The following is a 27857-nucleotide window of genomic DNA, read 5'->3' as shown; positions in this document are numbered from 1 at the left end:
AAGTAGCGTTGGTAAACCAAGCACGGAAATAAGAGAGGACAATTCTCTCTGTTAGCTAGCTAACACACCCTAAATTACCCCCTAAACCACCCCCTTTCAGAAAAAAAACAAAAACCTCAGCTCCTGCCAGCTGCTGACGCGTGGATGCCTCTTGGTCCCGGTTGGTGCCACCAACCGGGACTAAAGGCCCTCCTGCCTGGGCTCGCTGCACCGGCCACGTGGAGGACCATCTGTCCCGGTTTATGTAAGAACCAGGACTAAAGGCCTAGGGCATTAGTAACGACCCTTTAGTCCCGGTTCAAAAACCGGAACAAAATGGGCCTTATGAACTGGGACAATAGGGCCTTTTTCTAGTGGTAGAGGCCAAAGCTATAAAAGTTACTTTCCTCACCCAGCACACGACCTGCCACAACACGGAATTCCTGCCCTGCAAGAAAGAATGAGTGCGAGAATATCCATCCTGACGGGAAGAGTCTGGAGCACTCCTCACGCTTTAGATCCAAGTAAACCATAACCTGTGAGGAAGGTTGATCAAATGCAACCACTTTTAGAAGTTTTAACTCGTAAGCCCGCTCGGCAAATTGCCAATGGTTTGCCGCATCGGTTGCAATAGGACTTTGCTGGCATCCTGGATAAGCTTTGTATAGAAGTACCTTTGTTAGTTGCTCATGGTTTATGTCATTATCGATGCATGGTAGGACCTCCTGCAGTGTCGCAAAGTCCATATGACTTAAGCGCAACAGTGGAAGTAAGCGAGAACTAAAAATCTTATGCCTATCCTCCAAATTTGGATAGTGTGCACATGCCCACTCAAGCGAGAATTCACATATGCAACTTTCACCTTCCACATGTAGGTCATTACTTTTGAAGATGGCTTCGATATATACCAGTAATAGGGATGTTCATCATTTCATCTTTGAACCTGAAATGAGACAGCCATGCCTTGAGCACGTTTTAGATATTATGGCTTGACAACAATGTCCGCATTTTTCTCAATAAAATAAAATAAAATGTGGATCCATCCAGTGGAGATGACTCACTTAGCCAAATCATTGTATTTGTTGGCAAGGAATTCCTTGGCTGCATCTGTTAAAGGCCTAACTTCATCGGCCTTTAAAATGGAGCATGGATGGTCTAGGTAGAGCAGTGCAGAATCTGTGGTCATAGGTAAGCTTGAAAGCAACTGACTGCAATGCCTCATGCAAGAAAGAACCTCAAACTTGTCGGCAGCCATCAATGTGTCGAGCAGAAGAGTGGGCTCAGTTGTTGTCAACTTTCCAGTGTACATATAGCTTAAAAGCTGCATCATCGCATATTCTTCTGATCCAAGTAGAATGAAAAAAGGATTAAGTAAATAGTTTGATAAAGACCTAAAACAACAAAACGAGAGTTTTTCTGCTCTCTAAATGATAGTTTAAGTTTCACAGAATTGAGAAGGCTATCTGTAGGAGACTAACTCGGAAACATAGTCTTTTCCTTACAAAAAATGTTAGAAAATATTAGGGTGTGTCTAGGTCTCAGTCGACTTAGACTTAACCAAGTCTCAGTCAAGCGATATAGTATATGGAAAGAAAAAGGAAAAACTAAAAAGATATTTTTGTACAAATCTCAATGCAAGATCAATATAACATAACATCGACTGAGACATAACGAAGTCTAAGTCGACTGAGACTTAGCAAAACTGAAAATATTAACACGATCACAATAGCAAATAAGAATCAGTTATGAGAGGAACAACGTAAACTTTGCTAACAAATTACCTGAATCAGCGATCCTAAGTGTTGGATGTGTCTGATCAGATTCTTTCATGCCATTTGAGAAAAGCTAGGAAACATGACAAATATTAGAACCGTGAACCGGCTTTATAGAAAATGCATTTCACAAGGTTGCAAGAATTACCTTGAGAAAGAAAGGACTTCTTGCGGCAAGAATCGCCGAATTGATATAAACCATTTTTCCCCGTAAAACTGGTGTGCCCAACATGGTTGAGGAAGATTCAATACTTTCTCCTTCATCGCCTAAAAAATGCCGAAGACTGGTGATAAAAGGACAAACTGGGAAAAGAAATACAGTGTATCGAATAGAAGCAGTAGAGAGATAGTTTGCTATATTAAAATACTTGGAACACTCCGTTCTTTAGCGGATGCAGATCAGTTAATTAATTTTCAGAAATAGAGTAAAATGGTTAAAAAACATCAAGGTAGTTGAACTTTACTTCATTCCGCAATGTAAGCATGCTTGTAGCTTAGTAGCTCACTAAGCAAACTGATCATCATAATTTTAAATAGTGGGCTATGTCAAATAGCGGCAATCCTTCAAATTAGCTATAGCGGGGCTATAGTCGGCTATTTCGTAACTTTGCGAGATAATTGTACATGAATACCATTTAGCAGCACCCTGCTCAAACTGCTATAGCAGGACTATAGCCGGCTATATTTCGTAACTTTACACGACAATTGTACATGAATACCATTTAGTCGCACCCTGCTCAAACCGCTATAGTGGGACTATAGCCGCTATATATATGCTGATGCTACTGTAATTTCCTGTAACCTTGTTCACACAAAACTTTATACTGTTATCTGATGAAATAGTGTAGTCTATACCACACAAGAATCTGGTAGCACAAGCCAGTTTAAGTAGCTACGAGGTGAGTATATTTGCAAGGACTGGCTGTAAACCGTATGTTGCGTGTATGCAGAAAACATGCAACTCTAAAATTTCCTCATGTAGCTCTGCAGGGCATCGATGCCGGTGAGACGACGTGCAAGGCTTTAGCGGCCAGCAAGACATGTGATTGTGGGTGTGCCCATGGCCGGATCTAGCCCGCGCAAGCCTTCTACCCCGACAGTGCAGGGTGTGATGGTGTTGCCCTCGTGGTGCAGTACGGATCGTGGTGCTGGCGACCTCCGGCGATCCCTGTCCCTGTCTAGATCTGTCAATGTGTGTGCTGAATCTGAGTGGGATCTCGCCTCTGAGGCGGGGATTTCGCTGCGCGTGGGACGACATCAGAGATACCCGGGCTTGGCCGCTGTTGTACTATGGCTCGGCGGTCCTGGTGCAGTGTTTTCCATGGCAATGTGTTTCCTTTATATGCGACCCTATGGCCTGGCGGCAGCCCCGAAAGGTGAGCCTGCACGGTTTGCTATACGTACGGCGAGCAGCGCTACAGTGATGGTGGCATCTTTCCTTGTTTCTGTGGTTGGTGAGGGGGAAGTGCGAGCGATTCTCGTGTTGTTTGTGCTTTTGCGGTGGAGGCTCCCTGGTCTTAACCTAGTGGATTCGATCTGGTGGCGGCAGTCCTTCCTTCGAGATGGGTTGGCGACCTTGGTATCTTTGTGTGGCGTGGGATGTCGATGTTTTTTTCCTTTCTGAGGAATGGGCTTTTTCTTGAGGTTCCTCCGGCCTTCTTCTTCGGTGCTTGAGTTTGGAGGGCGACTTCATGTTCAAGCTGCTCGTTTATTCCCAGTCTTTTATGCTTGGTGTGTGTGTTGTGTTGTAAGATTTGCTTTCAGCATCCTGGTTTCTTGTAATTCCTGACTGGTTGATAGCTTTGTCAATTCAAAGCCGGGCTCTCAGCGTGCCTATGTTTTACAAAAGTTCATCATGATCCTCCAGATGTAAAACAGATGGAAGCTTTTTTCTTTCCTTCACTTCAATAAATATGTACCAAAGGTGATAAAACACCAGAAATCACTAGCGGTTAAAAAAATACAGGAAAGGGGTGCGAGGCACCGACCAAGAATTTCTTGAAAAAACTCCCAATAAATTTTGCAAAAAATGCTGGAAAACCTTTCACACAAGTTGATGGACAACCCCTGAGGTCCTTTTTTTTAGGACCCCTCAAGAGGGGCAAGGGGTTCCTGCATTTTATTAAAAAGAAAAGAGATGATCCATTTTATAAGAGAAAGCGTACATAAAAACCAAACATTTCTCGGTTAATTAAGAAAAACCGAGTGAAAACCCGAAAAAAACACAGAAAAAGACACTAGAGCTTCGGGATAGGGAAGGCAAAGACATGACATCAAGGGACATTGTCAGAGCCAGACACAAGGGCGCCGAGGCCCAAAACCAATCTTATTTTGTTTTAATCGTGTTCATCGTCCAACGTTTTTTTTGTAAGTCCTGATGCTGAACATCAATTGTTCAAACAGCCAGCAGTCCTCCTAGAAACATGATGACTACGAATATTCTTGAAAAAAAAATACACAGGAGTATTTTTTTCGACCACAAGATAGAAAAGGATCAAAAGGGTTTACGCCCCAATTTCCAACTTCCATCGTGGGAAGCTAAGAGCCTCTCCACCAAATTTCTCGTACCGTTCAGGCAGAAGCATGAACTACCAAAAACTCACCCAGTACCGCCTATCCAACCAACAAAGTCCCAGATTAGAAATGAAATCGAGTCAAAGGGGACAATACTACACGCACGATCTAACTTGCTGAGTGACACATCATGAGGTCTGTAATTCAGGCTGCTCCGGCAAAGTCAAATCAGCTCTCAGGTGCAGAACGTCATTGATGAAGAGATTGTCGTTGGCAATGAACCTCGACCATGAAACATCAAAAAGATCTTCGCATCCATACATGCAATTATCAGTGATGTCAACATTTGCCTTCCGCTTGCACACAAATTTTCCTGACGATCCTGTTCTTGTAGCAAACTCATAACGTACCGTCAGACATGTTGAGCCCTTCATACTATCGACTGCTATCCAAAAGCCAAAGCTGTACAACGTACTCTGCTCATCCATTTCACAGCTTGCCGCGAGATAAAAGTCCCGCCCCCCAAGCCGGAAGAGGTGTGAACATATATCTTTTGACGGGAAGAGCCGGGAGCACTCCTCGCGTGTTAGATCCATGTACGCAATAACTTGTGGGCAGGGTCGATCAAACTCAACCATTTTGAGAGGTTTGCACATGTAGGCTCGCTGTGGAACTTGCCAAGAGGTTGCTGCGTCAGCTGCAAGAGAAGCTTGCGTGTGTGCCGGATATGCTTTGTGTAGAAGCACATCGGTAATACGCTTAGTTGTTTGCTCAAGATCTCTATCATTATGAGTGCACGTTAAAATATCATGTAGTCCCGTGCAGCTCATATGACAGAAGCGGACCAGCGGAAGTAACCGAGAATTCCATATCATGTTCCTTGCCTCCGATTCCTGGTAATGCTTGCAGGCCCACTCGAGCAAGAAGTCATATATGGTATCTTCATATGTTATCTGTAGCTCAGTACTCGAGAAGATGGTCTCGATCACAGCAAGAGGCATTTCCATCAGTTCATCAGGGAGCCTGAAATGAGCAAAATCAGGACTTGAGTACACACTTCATGCAAGATTTTGTGACAAAAAAAATACTCCCTCGGATCCAAATTAATTGACGCTCCTTTAGTACAACGTTGTACTAAAGTTGTACTAAAGGAGTGTCATTTAATTTGGATCAGAGGGAGTACTACACTTTTCCTTTTCCTGAGTAAAATATTTACAGTTTCTCAGGAAATAAACAACAAAGGTGGCCCCATCAGATATAGATCACTCACTCAGTCAAATCCTTGTATTTGTTGACAAGGAATTGCTTGGCTGCATCTATCAAATGCTGAACTTCCGCAACCAATGAAATGGAGAATGGATGGTCCAGATAGAGCACTGCAGATTCTTTGGTCATAGGCAAACTTTTGAGCAACTGAGTGCAATGCCTTATGCAAGAAACAACCTCAAATTTGTCTGCAGCCATCAAGATGTTGAGCAAAAGACCCGGCTGAGTTGTTGTCAACTTTCCACTATACATAAAGCTTAAAAGTTCCATAAGGGCATTTTCCTCTATTCGAAGCAAAATGAAAAAAAAGGATTAGTCAAACAAGTAAATAAAAAGGATAGCCTTTTGCACCCCCAAATCTAATGATTATTTAAGTTAAATATTTCTCTCAAAGTATGAGAAAAACTCCATAGGAGACTTATCTTTTAATTATCACAGGAAGTAAAATAAATAGTCGTAGAATCTATAAAACATTATTCGTATTTACCATAAATAATAAATGTATTTATTTTAATAATATAGTAAGTACTAAGTAGTAAAACAACCACAATAGAAAATTATATTAAAGGAAAATAGGAGAATGGTACTCTTGAGCTATCACATTACCCGAATCAGTAATCCTGATTTTTGGATGCATCTGATCAGATTCTCTCATGCCATTCGAGAAAAGCTTTAAAAAACATGAAGCTTATTAGAAACTTCAACCGACAAACAAATGCATTTCACACGGTTATCTGAATTACCTTTAGAAAGAAAGGACTTCTTGCAGCAAGAATCGCCGAATTGATATAATGGATTTTTCTCTTAAGACCAGCATACCCATCATCATTGAGGAAGAGACAATACTTTGTCCTTCATCACCTGAAAAATACAAAAGATTAAATAATTAAATGGAAAAAGTAAAACATACCGAAATAGAACCATTGTACATAAATTCCACTGTTAAAAATACTCGGAACAAGTTGAAATACTGAGAATACTCTATGCTTCTATGGGTGCAGATTGATGTAACTGATCATCAGAAATAGGATAAATTGTTCAAAATAACGTCACCAAGATTGAACAGTCATTAATCGGCATCCAGAATCTAAGTTATTGTGGCGTACAATACACGTGTCCTTCAATGTCTGTCATCGTAATTACATCTCCAGTTTTATTTGGGACATGGTTAACGCGGTTGAGCCTAAGACAACGGCACATATTCGAGTCGGATTGTGTGCATTACTTTGGCCATATGAAACTGTGGGAATGACATTATATTTAACATACACAAAATTACAATTTTTTTTGCGGGTCATTTTTCGGGCGTCTGGATGGATCCGTACGCGGACGTTATTCAAACGTGCGGAAGTCAGGGAGCATATGGCCTATGGGCGCAACCAGTGGCGGAGCTATGTGTGCTCCTGGGGTGGTTGCCCCCCCCCCCCCCCCCCCCACCCCCACACACATTCTTAGCAAAAAGTGTGAAGGAAAAAAATGTAGAGGGTTTAGATAAGGATAATTTAGTATTTGCCCCCCTCAGATCTGCATGTTTTATGATTTGCCCCCCGAACTTCCTTCCTAGCTCTGCCAGTGGTTGGCGGTTTGGATGGCGGTCCAATAATAGGATAGGTGTTTAGCCATCACCTTGACCTATTTTCGCTGGTTGTGGCATTTTATTCCTCCTGTTCGACTTTGCTTGTGAACTTGTATTGCACTGCATACTTTGTTGCTTCCTAATTTAATAAAATGCAGAGGTCGGGGTAAACATTCTTTATAGAAAATAATGATTAAAAGTTTAAACCGTACCCCACCACCAAGGACAACAAGTACTATAACCTTCAGGTTTAAAGTTAAACTGGCATAGAATCTGTCTAAATTTCCCAAGCTCAATGGTTACGCTCTTTCGTTGTCCAGTGCCTAATTAATCTCCATAGAGTGGATTAATACAACTTCCAAATTGTTGCGGCCTTGTCGTCCAGTAAATATTTGCCGCATTCTAATCTGTTAATTGCTTCGCCTGAATAAATTTAATCATCAGTACGTTTCCACAACAGGATTGTACGAACCTTTCTCCTCGCGGCGGCGCGCCTGGTCTGCAATGGATCCTCCGCCGGACCCCGGCGTGTCGTCGCCGACGATCTCTATCCGGAGCTGCCTTTCGGAGAAGTTGGCCGAATTGAACGCGAACTCGAAGCTGGGCAACACGCCACCGTGCGAGAAGTCCATCTCCATCTCTGCTGCCGCAGTCGCTGACTGTTCGCCGGCGTCCATGCCCTCCGCCACGTCTGAGAGAGAGAGAGAGAGAGGAAGCGCGGGGCGGTGGCCGGACGTAACCAAGCCGGCTAAGCTTTTTCGACAAGGCGAGGTCGGCGGAGTCAGAGTTGAACTTTTGGAAGGCCCGGAATCTGCAAAGAGGACCCTCGGATCGGAAGTCAGAAGTGCCAGCTCACAGGCCGTACGTGTTCAGGTTTGGTATGCAACAGACCACCTGGAGCGGAAAAATCAGAATCGTCTCCTTGTCGGACGTCTCTCCCAATATTCCTGATTACAAACAAAAAGCCTCATCAGTTGACCATATACAAAGATCGACCTGTCCATACTTTTTTTTTCAAGATCAAAAGGGTTTTATTCCATCAAGGCAGGGCTACAATCTTTTCGCAAGAGATCCTCAATACATGAGGGTCCTCTGCCGAGCCACACAACTGTAACTGGCTCAGAACGACTATACCTTGCCAGGAAATTTCTGTGGAATAAATACGCTATCAACCATAAGGGACTTAATTTCAGCTACTAAATGACCAGACACTGCGTCCATACTCTTCTCACTGATCATGTTTACTGCTACCAAAGAGTCGATCTCCACATGTATAGGAAGTTCTGTTCTCTAAACGGCAATCGATAACCCTTCCATGCATGCATAAAGCTCTAATTCCAGGGCATTCCTGCATGAGAATAGCTCTCTACAAGATGAGCATATGATGTTACCACTGATGTCACGAAGAATCATACTGGCACCAGCTCGCCAATTATTTGTCCATGAACCATCAGTTTTGTCCAGCCCTCTTTAGGCATAGACCATCTTGGTGTAGTCACTGAATAAAGTCGTTTTCCACTCACAAAGAGATAAATTCTTGTTTATTTTCATTTAGGTGGACGCTACGCGTTGGTTGGATGATGAATTGATTATATCGGCCGCTCTGTTAGATGGCGCGCGAGACAATGTTGCGGTCACCTCCCGCAACGACAATAACATCAGGCAGCTCACCGCAGCTCCACCAAAAAGTGTTTTATCGCTGGGAAAAATTGCATATACAAAATAATTGCCTTCTAATTACTACAAAAACCAGACGTTCCTTGGGTTCAGTGGTACCACCATAACACACCACAAATATTGCCACCCACTCCTTCCTTCCAATAAAAGAGAGTAAACCAACCACTCCCCACACTCCTAAATATTACTTTTGTCATTACAAATAACGTTCTTTCTACTCTTGTTTGGCTAGACTCCTGGCTACTTGACAAACCAGTACAAAAGGCCTTCCCCATTTGTTCCCCCACATTACCAATGACAAGGTTTTAATCAATACTATTTGGCAGTGCCACTTGTGAGCTGAATATTGTGCTCTCTTCGTTGCAGGATTTCCGGTCTAACGAGCTTCACGACAATCAGTCCCTTATCCATGGGCTCCCTTTTACCTTCCGGGGAGCGTACAATGCTATCTTTTCCGAGCAGTACAACAACCTCAACTACGATTATATCTGGTCATCCAAGGTCCCCATCAGTCGCCTGGCGGGTGAAGATCTTCGGGTGGCTGCTTTTCAGGTATAGACTTAACTCTAAGGAAAGTGTACATCACAAACACCTGGTAGACTCCACCTGCCCGAGATGTGACGACCGATGTGAAGACGTTGTCCACTTGGCCCTTCGCTGCTCGTCCGGCGCTCAAGTGTTTTGACCATTTTTTTTTAGCAACCAGCGGGAGCTCTGCCTTTTCATTACGAATAAGATAGTTGGCCGGTTTATAACGAAAACTGGCCGAAAACCGATACAACACACACACCAGCCCCGGGGATGCGTACCAAATGAGTTGATGACTCTGTCGCCCAAGAAACCAGAGTAGACACCCTACCACTCGACCTAGAGTCGTCACTTCGGCTTACAGAGCTCAGAAATACACACACATGCCGCCGTCGGGCTGCGCTTCACACGAGCTAACAAATCTACCGCCCATGCTACCAGATGGGCCTCTACGACAGTGAGGTGCTCCCAAGAGATGCCATGCACATGACTAGCCGATGACGGAAAAGTAGGACAACAATACACACGAAGGTCTGACAATAGGCCGGTAATCCGACAAAACGTTTCCAGAGGGGGATGCGACAGGTACACCATTGCCATGGCTAGAACTTAGGTTTTCACCAGGAAAGCTCGAGATCCAAATAACAAGGGGGGTGAAGGGGCTCCACAATGACACCTCCAAGATGGTAAACGACGCTGAGGCTACCTCTATCGTCAGCATTGCCCGAGGCCGATGCAAGGATTTCGCCTGGGGCTCACCATGCCCAAAGTCATAGCATCACGCCACAACCTCCACTCAAGCACTGGTATCCTAGTTTCCAAGATGGCTTGTCATTGCCAACATCCACCACCCGACATCCCGATTTGCAGCTCACCACCACCGTCAGCTGCACTCAAGACCAGATCCAGCCAGACTCGGCCCGTCACATCCATAGATGTAGATCCGATCGCAAATGCCTCAGCCAATGCCAACTCTGGCCCCTAGCTCACTGCCCCGTCGCCCACACGAGTTGAGCAGCTAGATCTAGCAACACCACACATGCATCCGCCAGCCTAGAGATGTTGCTCTGTCGTCCAAGCACACACCTCCACGCCTTCGAGCACCACATCTTGCACATCAGGAACAGATCCCCGCCACCACCGTCTGCCGGTGAGGATTTCACCTGCCGACATCCTTCGGCAACAGCGAGAGAATGAGGGGAGAGGTATGGAGCTAGGACGGCAGCTAGATTTTTTTCCACCTGAGTCGTCCTAGAAGCAACGTGGGGGTCTTTCGGTGGCCTATCTCCGAATCTCAGAATTCTTCATATTTTGCCTGATTTTCTCAGCCGGTGCAGTCTACTAGGGCTTCTGGGTTACATACTTCTTGGAAAGCATTTGGGAGAATCCATCTCCGGAAGGCCTCGACCCCAACCTTTGGCCCTCTTTCACTGTAATGGCCCGACAAAACCCATCGGATCCTGGCCGTTGCGCCTGCCTACCACGACGCCGCAGACCAATGCCAGTCTTTCCTGCGCACTTTGTCCTCGCTTGTGCGCACTCAGGATTAACTTCCCAGTCGATCATCCATCCTCAAATTGCTCCAAGCGAAGCACACCTAATTTTAAGATTCCTTTCGGACGGGCTCTAAAAAAAAACGTGCACCTTGTTTATATGAGTAGTCTAGCGTTACTATTAAAGCCGGGATGTCACAGTGGTCTCACTGCTCTTTGGAAGATTTCGGACTCGAGCAAGACCCTCATCCTCCCAGATGAACATCACCCCTGAAGGATCACAATTAGGAAAATAGTGTTCGAATTCTCTCTTTGGATCTTTCACTTTAAAAACATGGCTCTTTGGGATGCCTCTAGATCTTGGCTTCTGTACCTCTATGCTAAGGTTGAATCCCTCTCATGATGTAAGAACTCTGTGCTTTCAATGGTAATATATTCAGATGGGGAAGCTCTGCACACATTACATATATGTTACTAATATGCTGTAGCAACCAATCAACAACCCTCGATTCAGCCACTCTGTCCAGTACCCAGGGATTCAAACTTACTGGCTGCAGCTGCAAGCTCACAGTCAACTTCCCTTGCAAGAGCATCCAGAAATTCCTTGCATCGTTCAGGAGGTTTAGCTGTTCCAGTGCAAGAACAGCGAAATTAGACCGCAAGCAGAAGCATGCGCAGCTAACTAACAAAATAGAGGCTATGAAGCAGCTGCCTCGGAAGAGTAAAACTCATTTTGCAGCCGGTCTCAAGATGTCTTCCCTTTTCGCTTTGGCCAGTGTTAGGCGCCGGCGGACGGGCCGAAACACTGGGCCGGTCGAGTCCCAGCCACAGGATCAGCCATTGGTCAACCTTTAGATCTGACTATTCTTCTCTTCCGACTACCTCAGAACCATGGGGATTTTTCCGCCACAGGAAAAAAAGAAGAGAGAGAGAGCAGCGCCCAACTCGTCCTCCGCCGGCCGTGCTTGCCGGCCGCCCACGGGCGCCCTCGGCTGGTCGCGGGGGCGCACTGCATCAGGTCGACGAGCACCGCATCAGGTCGTCATCGTCCTAGGCGTGCGGCCGTCGTCGTCCCCGTGCTCGCTGGCTGCTCGTGCCTTCTGGCTTCTGCAGTTGTTCGCTCGTCCTGGGCTGTTCGCGGTCGCCTCCTGTTGGAGCACCGCACCGCCCCCGCCGCTCCAAGCTACATAGCCGCCGCGCTCGTCGCCTCCTGTTGAAGCATCAGTGGGTAATTTCATGGAGAAAAATGGATGTAGCAAAAATGTCGCCTGTAGTAGCAACAAATCGACACGGTTGCAGCAAAAATGCCTCGCCGTCGTTTCTAGGATTAAGCTTCGCCCATTAAAATCATTGCTGCAAAACGGAAGCCAGATGTAGCTTTATTGGTGCAAGCTGCAGCTCACCTCGACGGCGCCCCGTCGTCATCTCAGCACCGCTTCCTTGATTGAATAAAAAAAACACTGGATCCAGCTTTCGTAGGCAGCGATTCAAGCATCCTCGTTGCATGGTTGCTGCTCCACTAGTAGCCCGTTCCAGCAAAAAAAAGTCTGTCGGTCATGGCACCATGCAGCTCCGCTTATGATAGATGTAGCAAATTTCCTCCCCAGTAGTAGTAAAATCTAACGATGGTTGCAGCAAAAAAGGTTGCTGCCGTGGCATCGTTGCTTACGAGTGCAGCTCTGGCGGTTGTCGGTTTCAGCTTTTTTGGCTACTGGTTCTAGCAGTTCCAGCCAACGGTTGTAGCTTCTGGCGACACTGATTCGAGCTTCCCCCGGCAATGTTTGCAACTCCCTGCCAAAACTAGTTCTAGCATCTCTCCCGTCGGTTCCAGCAAATCCCTGACTGGATGTAACTTTTTGAGTCCACCGTTGTAGCATAGGGCACCGCCGTTTGCAGCTCTCCTGGGGCCACAGTTGCAGCTCCCCGGCCGCTATGGTTGTAGCACGAGGGCACCTCGGTTCCCAGCGTCTGGCTTGCCGCCGGTTGGAGCAAAATAGCTGATGGTTCCAGCATCGCCGTCCGTGCAACGCTCCTGCTGTCGTGTTCATCTTCGATGAGAGATGGTCGTCGGGGATCAGGGCCCGAGCGTTGGTCGTTAGAGAGAAACAAAGGATAGGGGAAGAGGGAGATCTGCTCGGGATGGGGGAGGATGGTCGCGGCGGCGACGCCGATGGTGCGGGGCGGGGGATCGGAGCTATGACGACGCCGGTGCGGGACGAAGGAGCTGCGAGGCTGAGCTGTGCTGCGAGGAAGAAAACGTTCGATGTGGATAAGGGAGGGGGCACGCTGTTTGCTGGCCACATGATCGCGATTGATCGCGTGGCTTGCGTTAGACCGGCGCAACGCTTCGGCCGGCAGTCCGTCTGGAAACGTTTTCCTTTCGCTTTTGTGGAGATTGACCAAGGGGGACAAAACACCAAACAACACGTAAAGACATGTAAAGGCAAGTCGGTTTTTTCTTAACCTAAACTTGGAAGACTAGGACTAATCTTGAACAAAAGGATACGCACGTACATGTTCGACAGAACGAAAGAAAGGTCGCAAGGGTCGACGGCCCCAGTTTCCAACTTCTTTCATTTAAGAGGCTAGTACAATCCACCGATTTGTTAAGTGTTTCAAGCAGACACCAGAATAACGAAATAAGATCAAGTTAGAAACATCAACTACCAAAAACTCACCTATTGTTTTTTTAGAGAGAAGGCCCAGCCGAGCCCGAGAAGAGCTCGAGCTTTGCCGACTTTGAATCAACAAAATCCCAGATTACAACTAAAACCGATTATGTTGAAGCAACCGATATAATGCACGCACAACCAAACTATGCTGAGTGAGATGTCATCAGTTCTGTGATTCAAGCTGCTGCTCTAGTACCGTAAAACCAGCTCTGATGTGCAGCACGCCATCGATGAAGAGTCCGTCGCCAGCAATGAACGTCGACCATGGAACCTCAAATACAAGATCGTACATATTCATGCAAGAACCGGTGAATGTAATCTTTTTCTCCAACTTGCTCATAAATTTTCCCGACGGTCCCGTTCTTGTAGCAAACTCAAAATCTATCGTCAAACACGTTGAACCCTCAGGCTCATCACGGACTCCTAACGAGAGGCCAAAGCTGTACGACATTGTCTGCTCATCCATTTCACAGCTTGCCATGAGACAGAAGCTCGAGGCTCCGCCCCGCTCCTAGGTTCCCCCTGCTCCGCCGCCGCCGGCCCCGCCTCCCTCCTCCCTCCCAGCCCGCCCCCCGCGTCGCCTTCCCGAGCGAGGCGACCAGGGGCACATCTCCCCGCCCCCCAGCGCCTCCCCTTCCCGTTCCCCTCCTCCCGCCGCCGCTGGCCCTGCCCGCGTGGTGTTGGCGGCAGCGGCGGCCGTCCCTTCCCCGCGCGCGGTGCCACGGCTCGGGTAGTGGCGTCCCGCGGCGGTGCTCCTCGGTCTTCGGTGATTCTGGTAGCGGCGGCCGCTCCTGGCGGCGCAGCTCCGGGTGGCCTAGAGGCGGCGGCGCAGCCACTTGGCGGCGCGCTGGCGCGGTGGATGGTGGCGGCGCCCTCTCGGCCTAGATCTAGGCCCTTTTGGGCCCCATCTGGGTCTGGGCGGGCCTGACTCGGTCTCGCCTGCGGCGGCTCCGGCGGGGACGGTGGTGGCGCGGCTCGTGCGGGGGGTGGTGCAGACGGCGGCACGTCTACTGCAGCTCGGCGACGGGTGCTTCACGAGCCCCGTTTGTGCTTGGCCGGGCCTCGAGGGCCTGGTACGCTTCCCTTGCCGCATCCGGTCGGTGACCGCCGATGGCGGTGGAGGTTGTCTCCTCCGGCGTGGCTGCTCTCGCTGCCGTTCCTCGTTCCCAGCTGCTCCCTCTCGTCCTCGTCGGTATCCACGGTGAGGCGGCGGTGATGATGGCAAGACCGTGGTGGCGCATGCTCGTGGGTGGCTTGTCTCGTGGTGCGCGTCGGACCGTTCGGGGTTGTGGGTGTTTGGCGGATGGGAGAAATCCGGGCCGGCTTGCCGGCACCGACGCGGTGACGCCCGTGGGCGCCATCGTTCCTTCCTGAAGGGCGTCGGATCCTCCCCTTCCCCACGCCCCTCCGCGTACCGGGGGAAACCCTTGGACCTGTCCGGGCAGCAGCGTCGTTGTCGTCGTGTTCCTTCCTGAAGGTGTTGCTTGGTATGCGGAGGTTCGAGGTGCCTGTAGCGAGGTGGTACATCTCCGGTGGGCGCAACGGTTTTGGATTATCATCGTTTTCGTCGATCCGACGCTGTTGACTTTATTTTCTCTTTTCTTTCTCTTTTGTTTCTTTTGGGCATACTTGTGCTGTTTGCCTCAGCATTGGACTCTTTGTTGTATCGGGCGGTTGCTATATCAATATAGCGGCGCGAAAGCCTTTTTCTCACGTGAGACAGAAGTTCTGCCCTGCAAGATGGAACAAGTGCGAGAATATTTCTCCTTTTGGGAAGAGTCGAGAGCACTCCTCGCGCGTTAGATCCAAGTAAACAATAATGTGTGGGCAGGGCCTATCAAACTCAATCACTTTGAGACGCTTGAACCGGTAGGCCCGCTGCGGAACTTGCCAACAAGCTGTTGCCTCTGCTGCAAGAACAACTTGGTGGTGTGCTGGGTAAGCTTTGTGTAAAAGCATGTTGGTAATACGCTTCGTTGTTTGCTCATGGTCTATATCGTCATCACTGCATGCCAGGACTTGGTGGAGTTTCTTCCAGCTCATATGACTGAAGCGCACCAGCGGTAGTAAACGAGAGCTCCATACCTTGTGCCTTTCCTCTGAGTCTGGGTATTGCTTGCGGGCCCACTCGAGCAAGAAGCTATATATACCATCTTCAGTTTTTACATTTATGTCATTACTCAAAAAGATGGCCTCAATCGCAGAAAGAGGCATGTCGATTAGTTCATCACGGTGCTTGAAATGAGCAAAATCATGAATTCAGTGCACACCATACATATTTTGTGTTACACGTAAATAGAAAAAAGGTGACTCCCTCAGATGGAGATAACTCACTTAGCCATATCTTTGTATTTGTCCATGAGGAATTTTCTGGCTGCATCTGTCAGATGCTGAACCTCAGCAGCCAATGAAATTAAGCATAGATGGTCTAGGTAAAGCATTGCAGATTCCGTGGTCATAGGCAGGCTTGTGAGCAACTGGGTGCAATGCCTTATGCAAGACATAACCTCAAATTTGTCTGCAGCTATCAAGATGTCAAGCAGAAGAGTAGGTCGAGCTGATGTCAACTTTCCACTGTACATAAAGCTTAAAAGCTCCATAAGTGCATTTTCCTCTGTTCCAAGTAGAATTAAAACAAAAAAGCACAAGCATAAGGGAAAGAAATCCAAAAAGAAGTAAGCAAAAAGGGATAGCATTTTTGTACCCTAAATACAAATGATTGTTTAAGTTGGATACTGAATTTCGTACTGAGAAAAACTCCATGGGAGACTAATCTTTTCTTTATCACAGAAATTTAAGAGAAGTGTTAGAAACTCCGAAATATAATCTTTATTTTAACAATAATAAATAGTAAAACAACCAGAATAGCAAACTATAATAAATTATAAGATGGAAAATGTTTTTTAACAATAATAGGGAATAATATTATACTTGTGCTACGGCATTACCTGAATCAGCAATCCTAATTATTGTTGGACGCATCTGATCAGATTCTTTCATGCCATTCGAAAAAAGCTATAAAAACACGTGAAGCTTATTAGAAAATTCAACTAACAAGTACTGAACACATGGTGTTTAGTAGGTTATCAAAATTACCTTTAGAAAGAAAGGACTTCTTGCAGCAAAAACTGCTGAATTGATATAAATGGTTTTTTCTTGTAAGTGTGTCCAACATCATTGAGGAAGAATCCATACTCTTTCTTTTATCACCTGAAAAATACAAAAGATCGGAGAAATAAAGAACCAATTGGGAGAAGTAAACACGAGGAAACATATTCATTGAACTGAACACTCTGTTATTCTGTCGCTGCGGTTCATGTATTCAACCTTCGGATATACGATGGAATATAAATAGTTAAAATAAAATAACAAAAATTAATGTGAACTGTCATTAGCAGCATCCATAAATCTAAGCATGCTCACAGCTAGCACACTGTGTGAAGTAGCCGTAGATTTTATTTCTACTTACAGAATTAGTGTAACATCTAGTAGCACAAACAAGTTCAAGTAGTTCAAAGCTAAATAAAATGTTAACTAGGAACTTGTGGTTATCTTTGCTTTTCTGCAAGCACTAGCCCTGCACTAGCATTTGTCATGTATATACAAAATATTATGGCAGTACCAAAATTAATTATCTGTACACTACATGTATATATGAAGTTTTTGCCAAGCAGAGACTGGCAATAACCTTTCTTTCAACAAAAATGAAAACAAAAAAATAGGTAGTAAAAATAATGCAGACTAATGCGTTGACCTAAAATGAAGGTCCCAAACATTCTTTGCTCCCACTCCAGATACTTCTGTTACATCAAGAGCACATTTGATAATTAAATGGTAGTAGGAGTAGATTAGAAGGTTCCCAACTTACAAGGGACAACAAGTGGTAGAACTCTCAGGTTTTAGCTGGTATGTCATGTATCAAAAAAATATCGATTAAGAACGAATAAAATATTTACAAAGTGTACATGTTTACAAAATGGGTACATATGTCAGAACCCCGCCCCTCAGACTCCACATGCTAACTACTCATGGTTATGGTTAACTCTTGACCGGAAGGTTATGGCCCTCCGCATGATATCTGTTGAAGTGTATATGTGGATTGCCTAGCCCTTTCCATCAGTTCTGACTTTTGGTTGCGTTGGCTAATGCATGAAGCTTAACATGGTATCAGAGCTAAGGTCTTGAGTTCAAGTCCAGGCTTTCGCAATTTATTTAAAAAATTGCTGATGCCCCCCTTTGTGTCCACGTATAGGCCTCTTGAGTCATACGTGAGTTTCGCGCGCCGTCGCTCTCTTCCGGTTGCACGTGTTGACTTGTCTTCCCCGTCGCACGTGAGGGGGGGTGTTGAAGTGTATATGTGGATTGCCTAGCCCTTTCCATCAGTTCGGACTTTTGGTTGCGTTGGCTAGTGCATGAAGCTTAACAATATCCACAGAAGTCAATTGTGTCATCTCGATGCACGATAATCTCCTGCCATTGAAGATGAGGTGGTTTCTGTCTTTCCAGGCACTCCACATGATATTGATAAGGTGTCTAGTATTTCCACTTGTGGTTGTTCTCAATATGACAGAAAATCCCATCCAATAATGCATCAACTGTAGGGTAGATCGATGAAGGCCTCGCTTGAAGGGGTGTGGTCATCCACCCAAGATAGCACCCGGTGGCGGACCCCGATGATGAACGGCAAGTCATTGCAGAGGTGGAGCACAGTCTCGGGGACTAGAAGTAGAGCGGACAACAGTGGTGGACCTTGAGCAAGAATTAAGAGAACCTAACTGAGTCTTAGGCTTAGGCTAGTCATATAGTGCGCTAAATGACCTTGCGCAAGAATTAAGAATATCGGCCCGCATGGACTTATCGGATTTCTCCGCCACGAATTTGAGACGAAACCTATGAATTAGGCTGTAAATGAGAGTTGGAGGAGTACTATCCAATGGGGGTTCCAAAACCATTGGAGGTTGACAGGCACCGAGTTGATAAGAGCATCTACAGCCGGGCTCACCAAACCCCACTTATATGCCCGGGTGGACGGACTGGTCGTGCAAAAAAACTCAACCTAGAAGGGCTCTTCATACCAGGCCTAAATGTCCGAGCTGACCAGCACCCCTCATACCATCCTAATCGGGGTGGATATGTGAAGGCTTAGCCGTGTGTCGGTGTCAAAACCGGCGGATCTCGGGTAGGGGGTCCTGAACTGTGCGTCTAAGGTCGATGGTAACAGGAGATGGGGGACACGATGTTTACCCAAGTTTGGGCCCTCTTGATGGAGGTAATACCCTACTTCCTGCTTGATTGATCTTGATGAATATGAGGATTACAAGAGTTGATCTACCACGAGATTGTAATGGCTAAACCCTAGATGTCTAGCCTGTATGATTGTGATTGCCTCTACGGACCAAACCCTCCGGTTTATATAGACACTGGAGGGGCCTAGGGTTGTACAGAGTCGGTCTACAAAAGAAGGAATCTACATATCCGAACGCCAAGCTTGCCATCCACGCCAAGGAGAGTCCCATCCGGACACGGGAAGAAGTCTTCTGTCTTGTATCTTCATAGCCCATTAGTCCGGCCCATGTTACTGTTGGGGAATGTAGTAATTTCAAAAAAATTCCTATGCACACACAGGATCATGGTGATGCATAGCAACGAGAGGGGAGAGTGTTGTCCACGTACCCTCGTAGACCGAAAGCGGAAGCGTTAGCACAACGCGGTTGATGTAGTCGTACGTCTTCACGATCCGACCGGTCAAGTACCGAACGCATGGCACCTCCGAGTTCAGCACACGTTCAGCCCGATGACGTCCCTCGAACTCCGATCCAGCCGAGAGTTGAAGGAGAGTTTCGTCAGCACGACGGCGTGGTGACGATGATGATGTTCTACCAACGCAGGGCTTCGCCTAAGCACCGCTACAGTATTATCGAGGTGGACTATGGTGGAGGGGGGCACCGCACATGGCTAAAAGATCAAACGATCAATTGTTGTGTTTCTAGGGTGCCCCTGCCCCCGTATATAAAGGAGAAAGGGGGGAGGTGCGGCCGGCCAGGAGGGGGCGCGCTAGGAGGAGTCCTACTCCCACCGGGAGTAGGACTCCCTCCCTTTCCCTTGTTGGATTAGGAGTAGAGGGGGAAAGAGGAGGGAGAGAGGAAGGAAAGGGGGGGCGCCGCCCCCCTCTCCTTATCCTATTGGGACTAGGGGGGAGGGGTGCGCGGCCCTGCCCTGGCCGCCTCTCCTCTTCTCCACAAAGGCCCACTATGGCCCATTAAGCCCCCGGGGGGTTCCGGTAACCCCTCGGTACTCCGGTAAAATCCCGATTTCACCCGGAACACTTCCGATATCCAAATACAGGCTTCCAATATATCAATCTTCATGTCTCGACCATTTCGAGACTCCTCGTCATGTCCGTGATCACATCCGGGACTCCGAACAACCTGCAGTACATCAAAACTCATAAACTCATAATATAACCGTCATCGAAACTTTAAGCGTGCGGACCCTACGGGTTCGAGAACTATGTAGACATGATCGAGACACGTCTCCGGTCAATACCAATAGCGGAACCTGGATGCTCATATTGGCTCCCACATATTCTACGAAGATCTTTATCGGTCAGACCGCATAACAACATACGTTGTTCCCTTTGTCATCGGTATGTTACTTGCCCGAGATTCGATCGTCGGTATCTCAATACCTAGTTCAATCTCGTTATCGGCAAGTCTCTTTACTCGTTCGGTAATACATCATCCCGCAACTAACTCATTAGTTGCAATGCTTGCAAGGCTTAAGTGATGTGCATTACCGGGTGGGCCCAGAGATACCTCTCCGACAATCGGAGTGACAAATCCTAATCTCGAAATACGCCAACCCAACAAGTACCTTCGGAGACACCTGTAGAACACCTTTATAATCACCCAGTTACGTTGTGACGTTTGGTAGCACACAAAGTGTTCCTCCGGTAAATGGGAGTTGCATAATCTCATAGTCATAGGAACATGTATAAGTCATGAAGAAAGCAATAGCAACATACTAAACGATCAAGTGCTAAGCTAACGGAATGGGTCAAGTCAATCACATCATTCTCCTAATGATGTGATCCCGTTAATCAAATGACAACTCATGTCTATGGTTAGGAAACATAACCATCTTTAATTAACGAGCTAGTCAAGTAGAGGCATACTAGTGACACTCTGTTTGTCTATGTATTCACACATGTATTATGTTTCCGGTTAATACAATTCTAGCATGAATAATAAACATTTATCATGATATAAGAAATAAATAATAACTTTATTATTGCCTCTAGGGCATATTTCCTTCAGTCTCCCACTTGCACTAGAGTCAATAATCTAGTTCACATCACCATGTGATTTAACACCAATAGTTCACATCACCATGTGATTTACACCCATTGTTCACATCGTCATGTGACCAACACCCAAAGGGTTTACTAGAGTCAATAATCTAGTTCACATCGCTATGTGATTAACACCCAAAGAGTACTAAGGTGTGATCATGTTTTGCTTGTGAGAGAAGTTTAGTCAACGGGTCTGCCATATTCAGATCCGTATGTATTTTGCAAATTTCTATGTCAACAATGCTCTTGCATGGAGATACTCTAGCTAATTGCTCCCACTTTCAATATGTATCCAGATTGAGACTTAGAGTCATCTGGATCAGTGTCAAAACTTGCATCGACGTAACCCTTTACGACGAACCTTTTTGTCACCTCCATAATCGAGAAACATATCCTTATTCCATTAAGGATAATTTTGACCGTTGTCCAGTGATCTACTCCTAGATCACTATTGTACTCCCTTGCCAAATTCAGTGTAGGGTATACAATAGACCTGGTACACAGCATGGCATACTTTATAGAACCTATGGCTGAGGCATAGGAAATGACTTTCATTCTCTTTCTATCTTCTGCCGTGGTCGGGCTTTGAGTCTTACTCAATTTTACACCTTGTAACACGGGCAAGAATTCTTTCTTTGACTATTCCATTTTGAACTACTTCAAAATCTTGTCAAGGTATGTACTTATTGAAAAAACTTATCAAGCGTCTTGATCTATTTCTATAGATCTTGATGCTCAATATGTAAGCAGCTTCACTGAGGTCCTTCTTTGAAAAACTCTTATTCAAATATCCCTTTATGCTATCCAGAAATTCTATATCATTTCCGATCAACAATATGTCATCCACATATAATATCAGAAATGCTACAGAGCTCCCACTCACTTTCTTGTAAATACAGGCTTCACCGCAAGTCTGTATAAAACTATATCCTTTGATCAACTTATCAAAGCGTATATTCCAACTCCAAGATGCTTGCACCAGTCCATAGATGGATCGCTGGAGCTTGCATATTTTGTTAGCACCTTTAGGATTGACAAAACCTTCTGGTTGCATCATATACAACTCTTCTTTAATAAATCCATTAAGGAATGCAGTTTTGTTTATCCATTTGCCAGGTTTCATAAAATGCGGCAATTGCTAACATGATTCGGACAGACTTAAGTATAGATACAAGTGAGAAACTCTCATCGTAGTCAACACCTTGAACTTGTCGAAAACCTTTTGCGACAATTCTAGCTTTGTAGATAGTAACACTACAATCAGCGTCCGTCTTCCTCTTGAAGATCCATTTAATCTCAATGGCTCGCCGATCATTGGGCAAGTCAATCAAAGTCCACACTTTGTTCTCATACATGGATCCCATCTCAGATTTCATGGCCTCAAGCCATTTCGCGGAATCTGGGCTCATCATCGCTTCCTCATAGTTCGTAGGTTCGTCATGGTCAAGTAACATGACCTCCAAAATAGGATTACCGTACCACTCTGGTGTGGATCTCACTCTGGTTGACCTACGAGGTTTGGTAGTAACTTGATCTGAAGTTACATGATCATCATCATTAGCTTCCTCACTAATTGGCGTAGGAGTCACAGGAACAGATTTCTGTGATGAACTACTTTCCAATAAGGGAGCAGGTACAGTTACCTCATCAAGTTCTACTTTCCTCCCACTCACTTCTTTCTAGAGAAACTCCTTCTCTAGAAAGGATCCGTTCTTAGCAATGAATATCTTGCCTTCGGATCTGTGATAGAAGGTGTACCCAACAGTAACTTTTGGGTATCCTATGAAGATGCACTTTTCCGATTTGGGTTTGAGCTTATCAGGTTGAAACTTTTTCACATAAGCATTGCAACCTCAAACTTTAAGAAATGACAACTTTGGTTTCTTGCCAAACCACAGTTCATACGGCGTCGTCTCAAATGAATTTAGATGGCGCCTTTTTTTAACGTGAATGCAGCTGTCTCTAATGCATAACCCCAAAACTATAGTGGTAAATCGGTAAGAAACATCATAGATTGCACTATATCCAATAAAGTACGGTTATGACGTTCGGACACACCATTACACTGTGGTGTTCCAGGTGGCGTGAGTAGTGAATCTATTTCACATTTGTAAGGGCATTTTTATCCCTTAGTTGGTTTTGGTGATTGATGACACTGCTTTTGCGGACTAATCACGTGCATCAAATATTTCAGATATATTGACTAGGCACAAGATGATTGGGTTCCCCTCAAAGGCTATAGAAGACGGCGTTTCTCTTCGGTGGTATTGAGTCGTAGGGAAGCCGTACTATTAAGAGGGGGTCCGCTTTGGAAAGGTTGGGTGGATTCATCACGTACACATCGTCCCTTGCACCTCCTTTCCTCTTGCCTTTGGAGCATCCTAAGTTTTCCTTGTCTATGCAATTATAGCTCTTGTCTGCCGAACTAGGAAGTGCGGTAGTACTGCTCGTCAGAGCGGTAGTACCGCAGGACCTTGCCGTAGTACCGCCCGCTGGTGCGGTAGTACCGCAAGGCCCCACGGTAGTACCGCTTCTGGTAAGCGGTAGTACCGTGGTCCCAGCTTAGTTCCGCAACTACGCGGCTGTAAGGGGCGGATGTAATTTTTTACATCCGCACCTCGCGCGGTAGTACCGCGGCTGGCTTACGGTACTACCGCGTCGGGTTTTTGCATCGACTCCAACTCTGCGGAAGTAGCCACGGATGTAATTTTTATATCCGTGCCTTCCCATCCCTGGACAGTCCCTGCCTTGCGGTAGTACCACGCCAGCAGTACTATGGCCCTCTGCCTTAATGCATGTGTGGCTGTTCTGGTCTCTGCTGCGTGGGCGGTAGTACCGCGGGGCTCTGCGGTAGTACCGCGTGCCCCTGCGGTAGTACCGCGCCTCAGGTGCGGTAGTACCGCGCTGCACAGGCTGAGTTGGTGGATAACGGTTGGATTTGTTCTTCCACTATATAAGGGGTGTCTTCCTCCTCTAGTTGACCACCTCTTCCAGCTCCAAGCTCCATTGTTGCTCCAAGCTCCATTCTCGCCCGATCTCCTTCCCTAGCCAATCAAACTTGTTGATTCTCTAGGGATTGGTTGAGGAGGCCCCGATCTACACTTCCACCAAGAGATATTTGAATTCCCCCACTAATCCCTTGTGGATCTTGTTACTCTTGGGTGTTTGAGCACCCTAGACGGTTGAGGTCACCGTGGAGCCATAGTCCATTGTGGTGAAGCTTCGTGGTGTCATTGGGAGCCTCCAATTAAGTTGTGGAGATTGCCCCAACCTTGTTTGTAAAGGTTCGGGCGCCGCCTCCAAGGGCACCAATAGTGGAATCACGGCATCTCGCATTGTGTGAGGGCGTGAGGAGAATACGATGGCCCTAGTGGCTTCTTGGGGAGCATTGTGCCTCCACACCGCTCCAACGGAGACGTACTTCCTCTCAAAGGGAAGGAACTTCGGTAACACATCCTCGTCTTCACCGGCTCCACTCTTGGTTATCTCCTGCCTTTACTTGTGCAAGCTTATTTGTGCCTTATCTCTTGCTTGCGTGTATGCTTATTGTTGTTGCATCATATAGGTTGCTCACCTAGTTGCATATCTAGACAACCTACTTTGATGCAAAGTTTAAATTGGTAAAGAAAAGTTAAAATTTGTTAGTTGCCTATTCACCCCCGTCTAGTCAACTATATCGATCCTTTCAATTGGTATCAGAGCCTCGTCTCTTTATTAAGGACTTTACCGTCCGAAGAGTATGGTTGACGTCGTAGACGGTGTGGAGGAGCACTCCGGTGTGAATCCGGTCTTGTCTACGGGAGATGGGGGAACCGCGGTCTCTCGTGAGGAATTAAATGTGGCGTTGGACACATTGAAAACCTCCATGACTACCGAGGTCGAAAGCATGTTTAATAAATACTTAGAAGGGCTTAAACATTCCACCGCACCATTGAAAGTGGGTGATCCCGCCAACAAGGTGACGGATGCTACCTCCGACAAAGGGGAAGCTACTAGCGAGAAAGCTCCTTCTTCTAGTGGTAAAAAGGGCACCGGCATCTTTGCCCATGTGGAACCTCCACCTGTCTATGGTGGACCGCTCCCTTCCACTCATTTGAATCATGCCGGCCCCGCCCCTAAGATTGAGAAGAATGTAGATTTTGATTCTTGGGTCTATCGTTTTAAGCGTCATTTAAATCATGTGAACACTAACCTTTGGAGAATCATTGAAGAAGGTTTTTATCCGCATGACCGAAGTAACTTCACTCCGAGAGAAGTTGTGGATCATCAATTCAATGAGAATGCTCTCTTCATCATCCAAGAAGCAATCCCACCCGAAGATCTTCCTCATCTCCGGCCTTACACCGTGGCCAAAGATGCTTGGCTCCAAGTTGTTTCCCTCTATCGGGGAAGCGCAAGAATTCAACACTCCAACTATGAAGTGGTGCAAGATGAAGCCGACGAGTTTGCAATGAAAGAAGATGAAGAACCTCGTGAGCTTTTTCGGAGAGTAACCAAACTCGCGGTCTCTCTCCGAGATCATGGTAGTAAGGACACGGATGACAATTGGATCAAGCGCTAATTCCTCAAGGCAATGATGCCCTACCACAAAGCCATGTCCTTTGTCATTCGTCAAAGGCCGGACTTCCACACCTTGTCCTCAAGTGAAGTGTTGGATGAGTTCGTTGCTATGAGCATCTTGGACAAGACCGCCGACAATGCGGTTCTTCGCTCTCAAAGAGTAAAGAAGCCCAACCTTGCGCTAAAGGCCAAGGTGACTATGGAGGAAGAGGAAGAAGAGGATGAAGAGGACAAGACCGCCGACAATACGAAGTATGCCTATCATGAACACATGGCTCTTGCTTCAAGGCAATTTTGGAGCAAGAAGAACTCAAGGCCAAACATCAACAAGAACTATTCAAGTGGCGCAAAGGGCAAGCAACGAGTGAGGACTAGCTTCAATTGTGGCAATGTGAGCCACTTTGTTGCGGAATGCCCTTACGAGAAGAGGGAAGACAATGGTGGCAAGCTCATCCGAAAGGACAAGGGCAAGTCATTCCCCAACAAGAGCAACTTCACCAAGAAGACTCCTCCCAAGGCATTGGTGGTACAAGAAGAGTACAATGAGGATGATGACGATGATGAAGATGGTGAGTCGGTTGCCATGGCCTCCGTTGCCATTGCAATGACTCCACGGATGTCTCTCTTCGACTCACCCAATGAGAACATCATCGCCAAATGCCTCATGGCTAAAGCCACCAACAAGGTAACCCCCAACATCAAAACTACCATCATTAATCATCCTTCTTCGATGGATAGCATTGATGAATATGAGGGGACAAATGTGGAGGAAAATGAGTTTGAGACCTTTATGAGTAAACTCAAGGGTAAATCCAAGAAGCACTTCGTTGCTCTCTTGGAACAACTTGGTGAAGCCAATGACATGATCGAGGCTCACGAAGATACCATCTCTAAGATGGAGGGGCATAGTCGTGACTATGCCGATGAGATTTCGGATCTTTCCAATGCTCTTGACGAAGAGCGTGGTCTTCGTTTGGCTCTTGAGGAGTCATACAACAATGATCATGCTAAGTTAAAGAAAGATCTTGATCATGCTCTTGTTGTGTCTCGTGTGCTAAACTCCGAGAAGGCAAAGCTTGGGGTTGATCTTGCTAGACTCAAAGAGGAGTTTGACATTCTTGACAAGGCTCACAAAGTCTTGAAGGGTGTTCATGCTAGCCTCAAGAAGTCTCATGATCAACTCCAAGTGAAGCTAACTAAGGAGAAAGCCACCTTTCCTCATATGGTGTTAATTGATAATGCAAATGCTACTAACCCTTGTTGTGAGCATGTGCATCTTGTTGAGGAGAATGCTAAGTTGAAGGAGCAACTTGAGAAAGGCCTTGTGTCATGCATACAAGGTGAGAAGAACCTCAATGACCTTTTGAGCAATCAAAAGGAAGTTATGGCCAAGAAGGGGATTGGGTTCGCACCCAAGCCCAAGAACAAGAAGAAGAATGACAAGACCAAACGACCTCCTCCTCTCAAGCAAACTTTTGTGAAGGAGGGAGAGGGTGCTTCCAAGGAGAAGAAGAACAATGCGAAGGGTGGCGGTGTCAAGAAGGGCAATGGCACCCCTTCCAACAAAGCCGGTGACTTTAATCCTTCTTATGTGCTATGTCGTGCTAGTGATGGGCATGTTTATGCCAACTTTGTTGGTTCTCCTTATGAGTATATTGAATGGTCTATTTGGGTTCCTAAGACCCTTGTTACTAACATCAAAGGACCCATTACAAAATGGGTACCTAAAACCAAGCATTGATCTCTTGTAGGTGTTTCCTTCCGGTGGGGGATCATGGTTGCTCGATAGTGGAGCTACAAATCATATGACCGGAAGCAAGGACTTGGTGGTGGATGTGCACAAGATTCCATCTATGCCCACCAATGTTGAGTGGGGTGATGCCTCGTCTTCTAAGGTATTGGGACTCGGCAAAGTTGTCATTTCTCATGATCTCACGATCGAGAAGGTCATGCTTGTTGAGTCCCTTGCATACAATTTACTTTCCGTTCGTCAACTTGCAATCTTGGGCTTTGCCACTTTCTTTGATATTGATACCGTGGCCCTCTTGTGGAGCAAGACTCTTAAAGTAGCCTCTGTTGGGCATGTCGAGAACGGTGTCTATGTGATTAACTTTTCGGAGCGACCCACTAGGACCGCGACATGCCTAATGGCTAAAGTTGACATGGGATGGCTTTGGCATCGCCGGTTAGCCCATGTCAATATGAGATCTTTGCATAGTCTTCTCAAGGGGGACCATGTCCGTGGACTAACGAATGTTAGTTTTGCTAAAGATCGTGCTTGCAGTGCTTGTATCGAAGGAAAGCTACATGAGACGGCTCACCCTCCCACAACTATCATTTACTCGAAGAGGCCTTTGGAGCTCCTTCATTTGGATCTCTTTGGGCCTCCATCCTTTGATAGTCTTGGGGGTAGGAAGTATTGCTTGGTGATTGTGGATGACTATTCAAGATACACTTGGGCGTATTTCT

General features: G+C 46.4%; 2 protein-coding genes and 1 pseudogene across 2 annotated transcripts; all 3 read right to left on the bottom strand.

Annotated features, from left to right (window-relative positions):
• Positions 1–350: 350 nt before the first annotated feature.
• On the bottom strand, positions 351–1983 carry LOC123126071 (BTB/POZ domain-containing protein At2g46260-like). The gene is made up of 5 exons (XM_044546475.1): positions 1900–1983; positions 1761–1824; positions 1041–1320; positions 888–922; positions 351–841 (listed from the first exon to the last, which is right to left on the bottom strand). The coding sequence occupies exons 1-5, from the start codon at positions 1981–1983 to the stop codon at positions 351–353; spliced, it is 954 nt and encodes a 317-aa protein (XP_044402410.1).
• Positions 1984–4360: 2377 nt separating this feature from the next.
• LOC123126072 (BTB/POZ domain-containing protein At2g46260-like) lies at positions 4361–5801 on the bottom strand. The gene is made up of 2 exons (XM_044546476.1): positions 5536–5801; positions 4361–5288 (listed from the first exon to the last, which is right to left on the bottom strand). The coding sequence occupies exons 1-2, from the start codon at positions 5799–5801 to the stop codon at positions 4454–4456; spliced, it is 1101 nt and encodes a 366-aa protein (XP_044402411.1). The 3' UTR covers positions 4361–4453.
• A 7839-nt stretch (positions 5802–13640) lies between these two features.
• LOC123121146 (BTB/POZ domain-containing protein POB1-like) overlaps positions 13641–27857 on the bottom strand; it is a 39280-nt pseudogene continuing 25063 nt past the window's right edge.

This window comes from Triticum aestivum, chromosome 5D, assembly GCF_018294505.1.
Source record: "Triticum aestivum cultivar Chinese Spring chromosome 5D, IWGSC CS RefSeq v2.1, whole genome shotgun sequence".
NCBI classification, from domain to species: Eukaryota; Viridiplantae; Streptophyta; class Magnoliopsida; order Poales; family Poaceae; genus Triticum; species Triticum aestivum.
This window is presented reverse-complemented; position numbering and strand designations above follow the sequence as displayed.

Excerpts from the sequence above, each read along its gene's own strand:
- LOC123126072 (XM_044546476.1), bottom strand. The coding sequence starts at position 5,801 with ATGGAACTTTTAAGCTTTATGTATAGTGGAAAGTTGACAACAACTCAG. Across the intron at positions 5,289-5,535 it reads AAATACAAGGATTTGACTGA|GCTCCCTGATGAACTGATGG; the intron begins GTGAGTGATCTA and ends TGCTCATTTCAG.
- LOC123126071 (XM_044546475.1), bottom strand. The coding sequence starts at position 1,983 with ATGTTGGGCACACCAGTTTTACGGGGAAAAATGGTTTATATCAATTCG. Across the intron at positions 1,321-1,760 it reads ACTTAGGATCGCTGATTCAG|AAGAATATGCGATGATGCAG; the intron begins GTAATTTGTTAG and ends TACTTGGATCAG. Across the intron at positions 923-1,040 it reads AAATACAATGATTTGGCTAA|GTTCAAAGATGAAATGATGA; the intron begins GTGAGTCATCTC and ends GTCTCATTTCAG.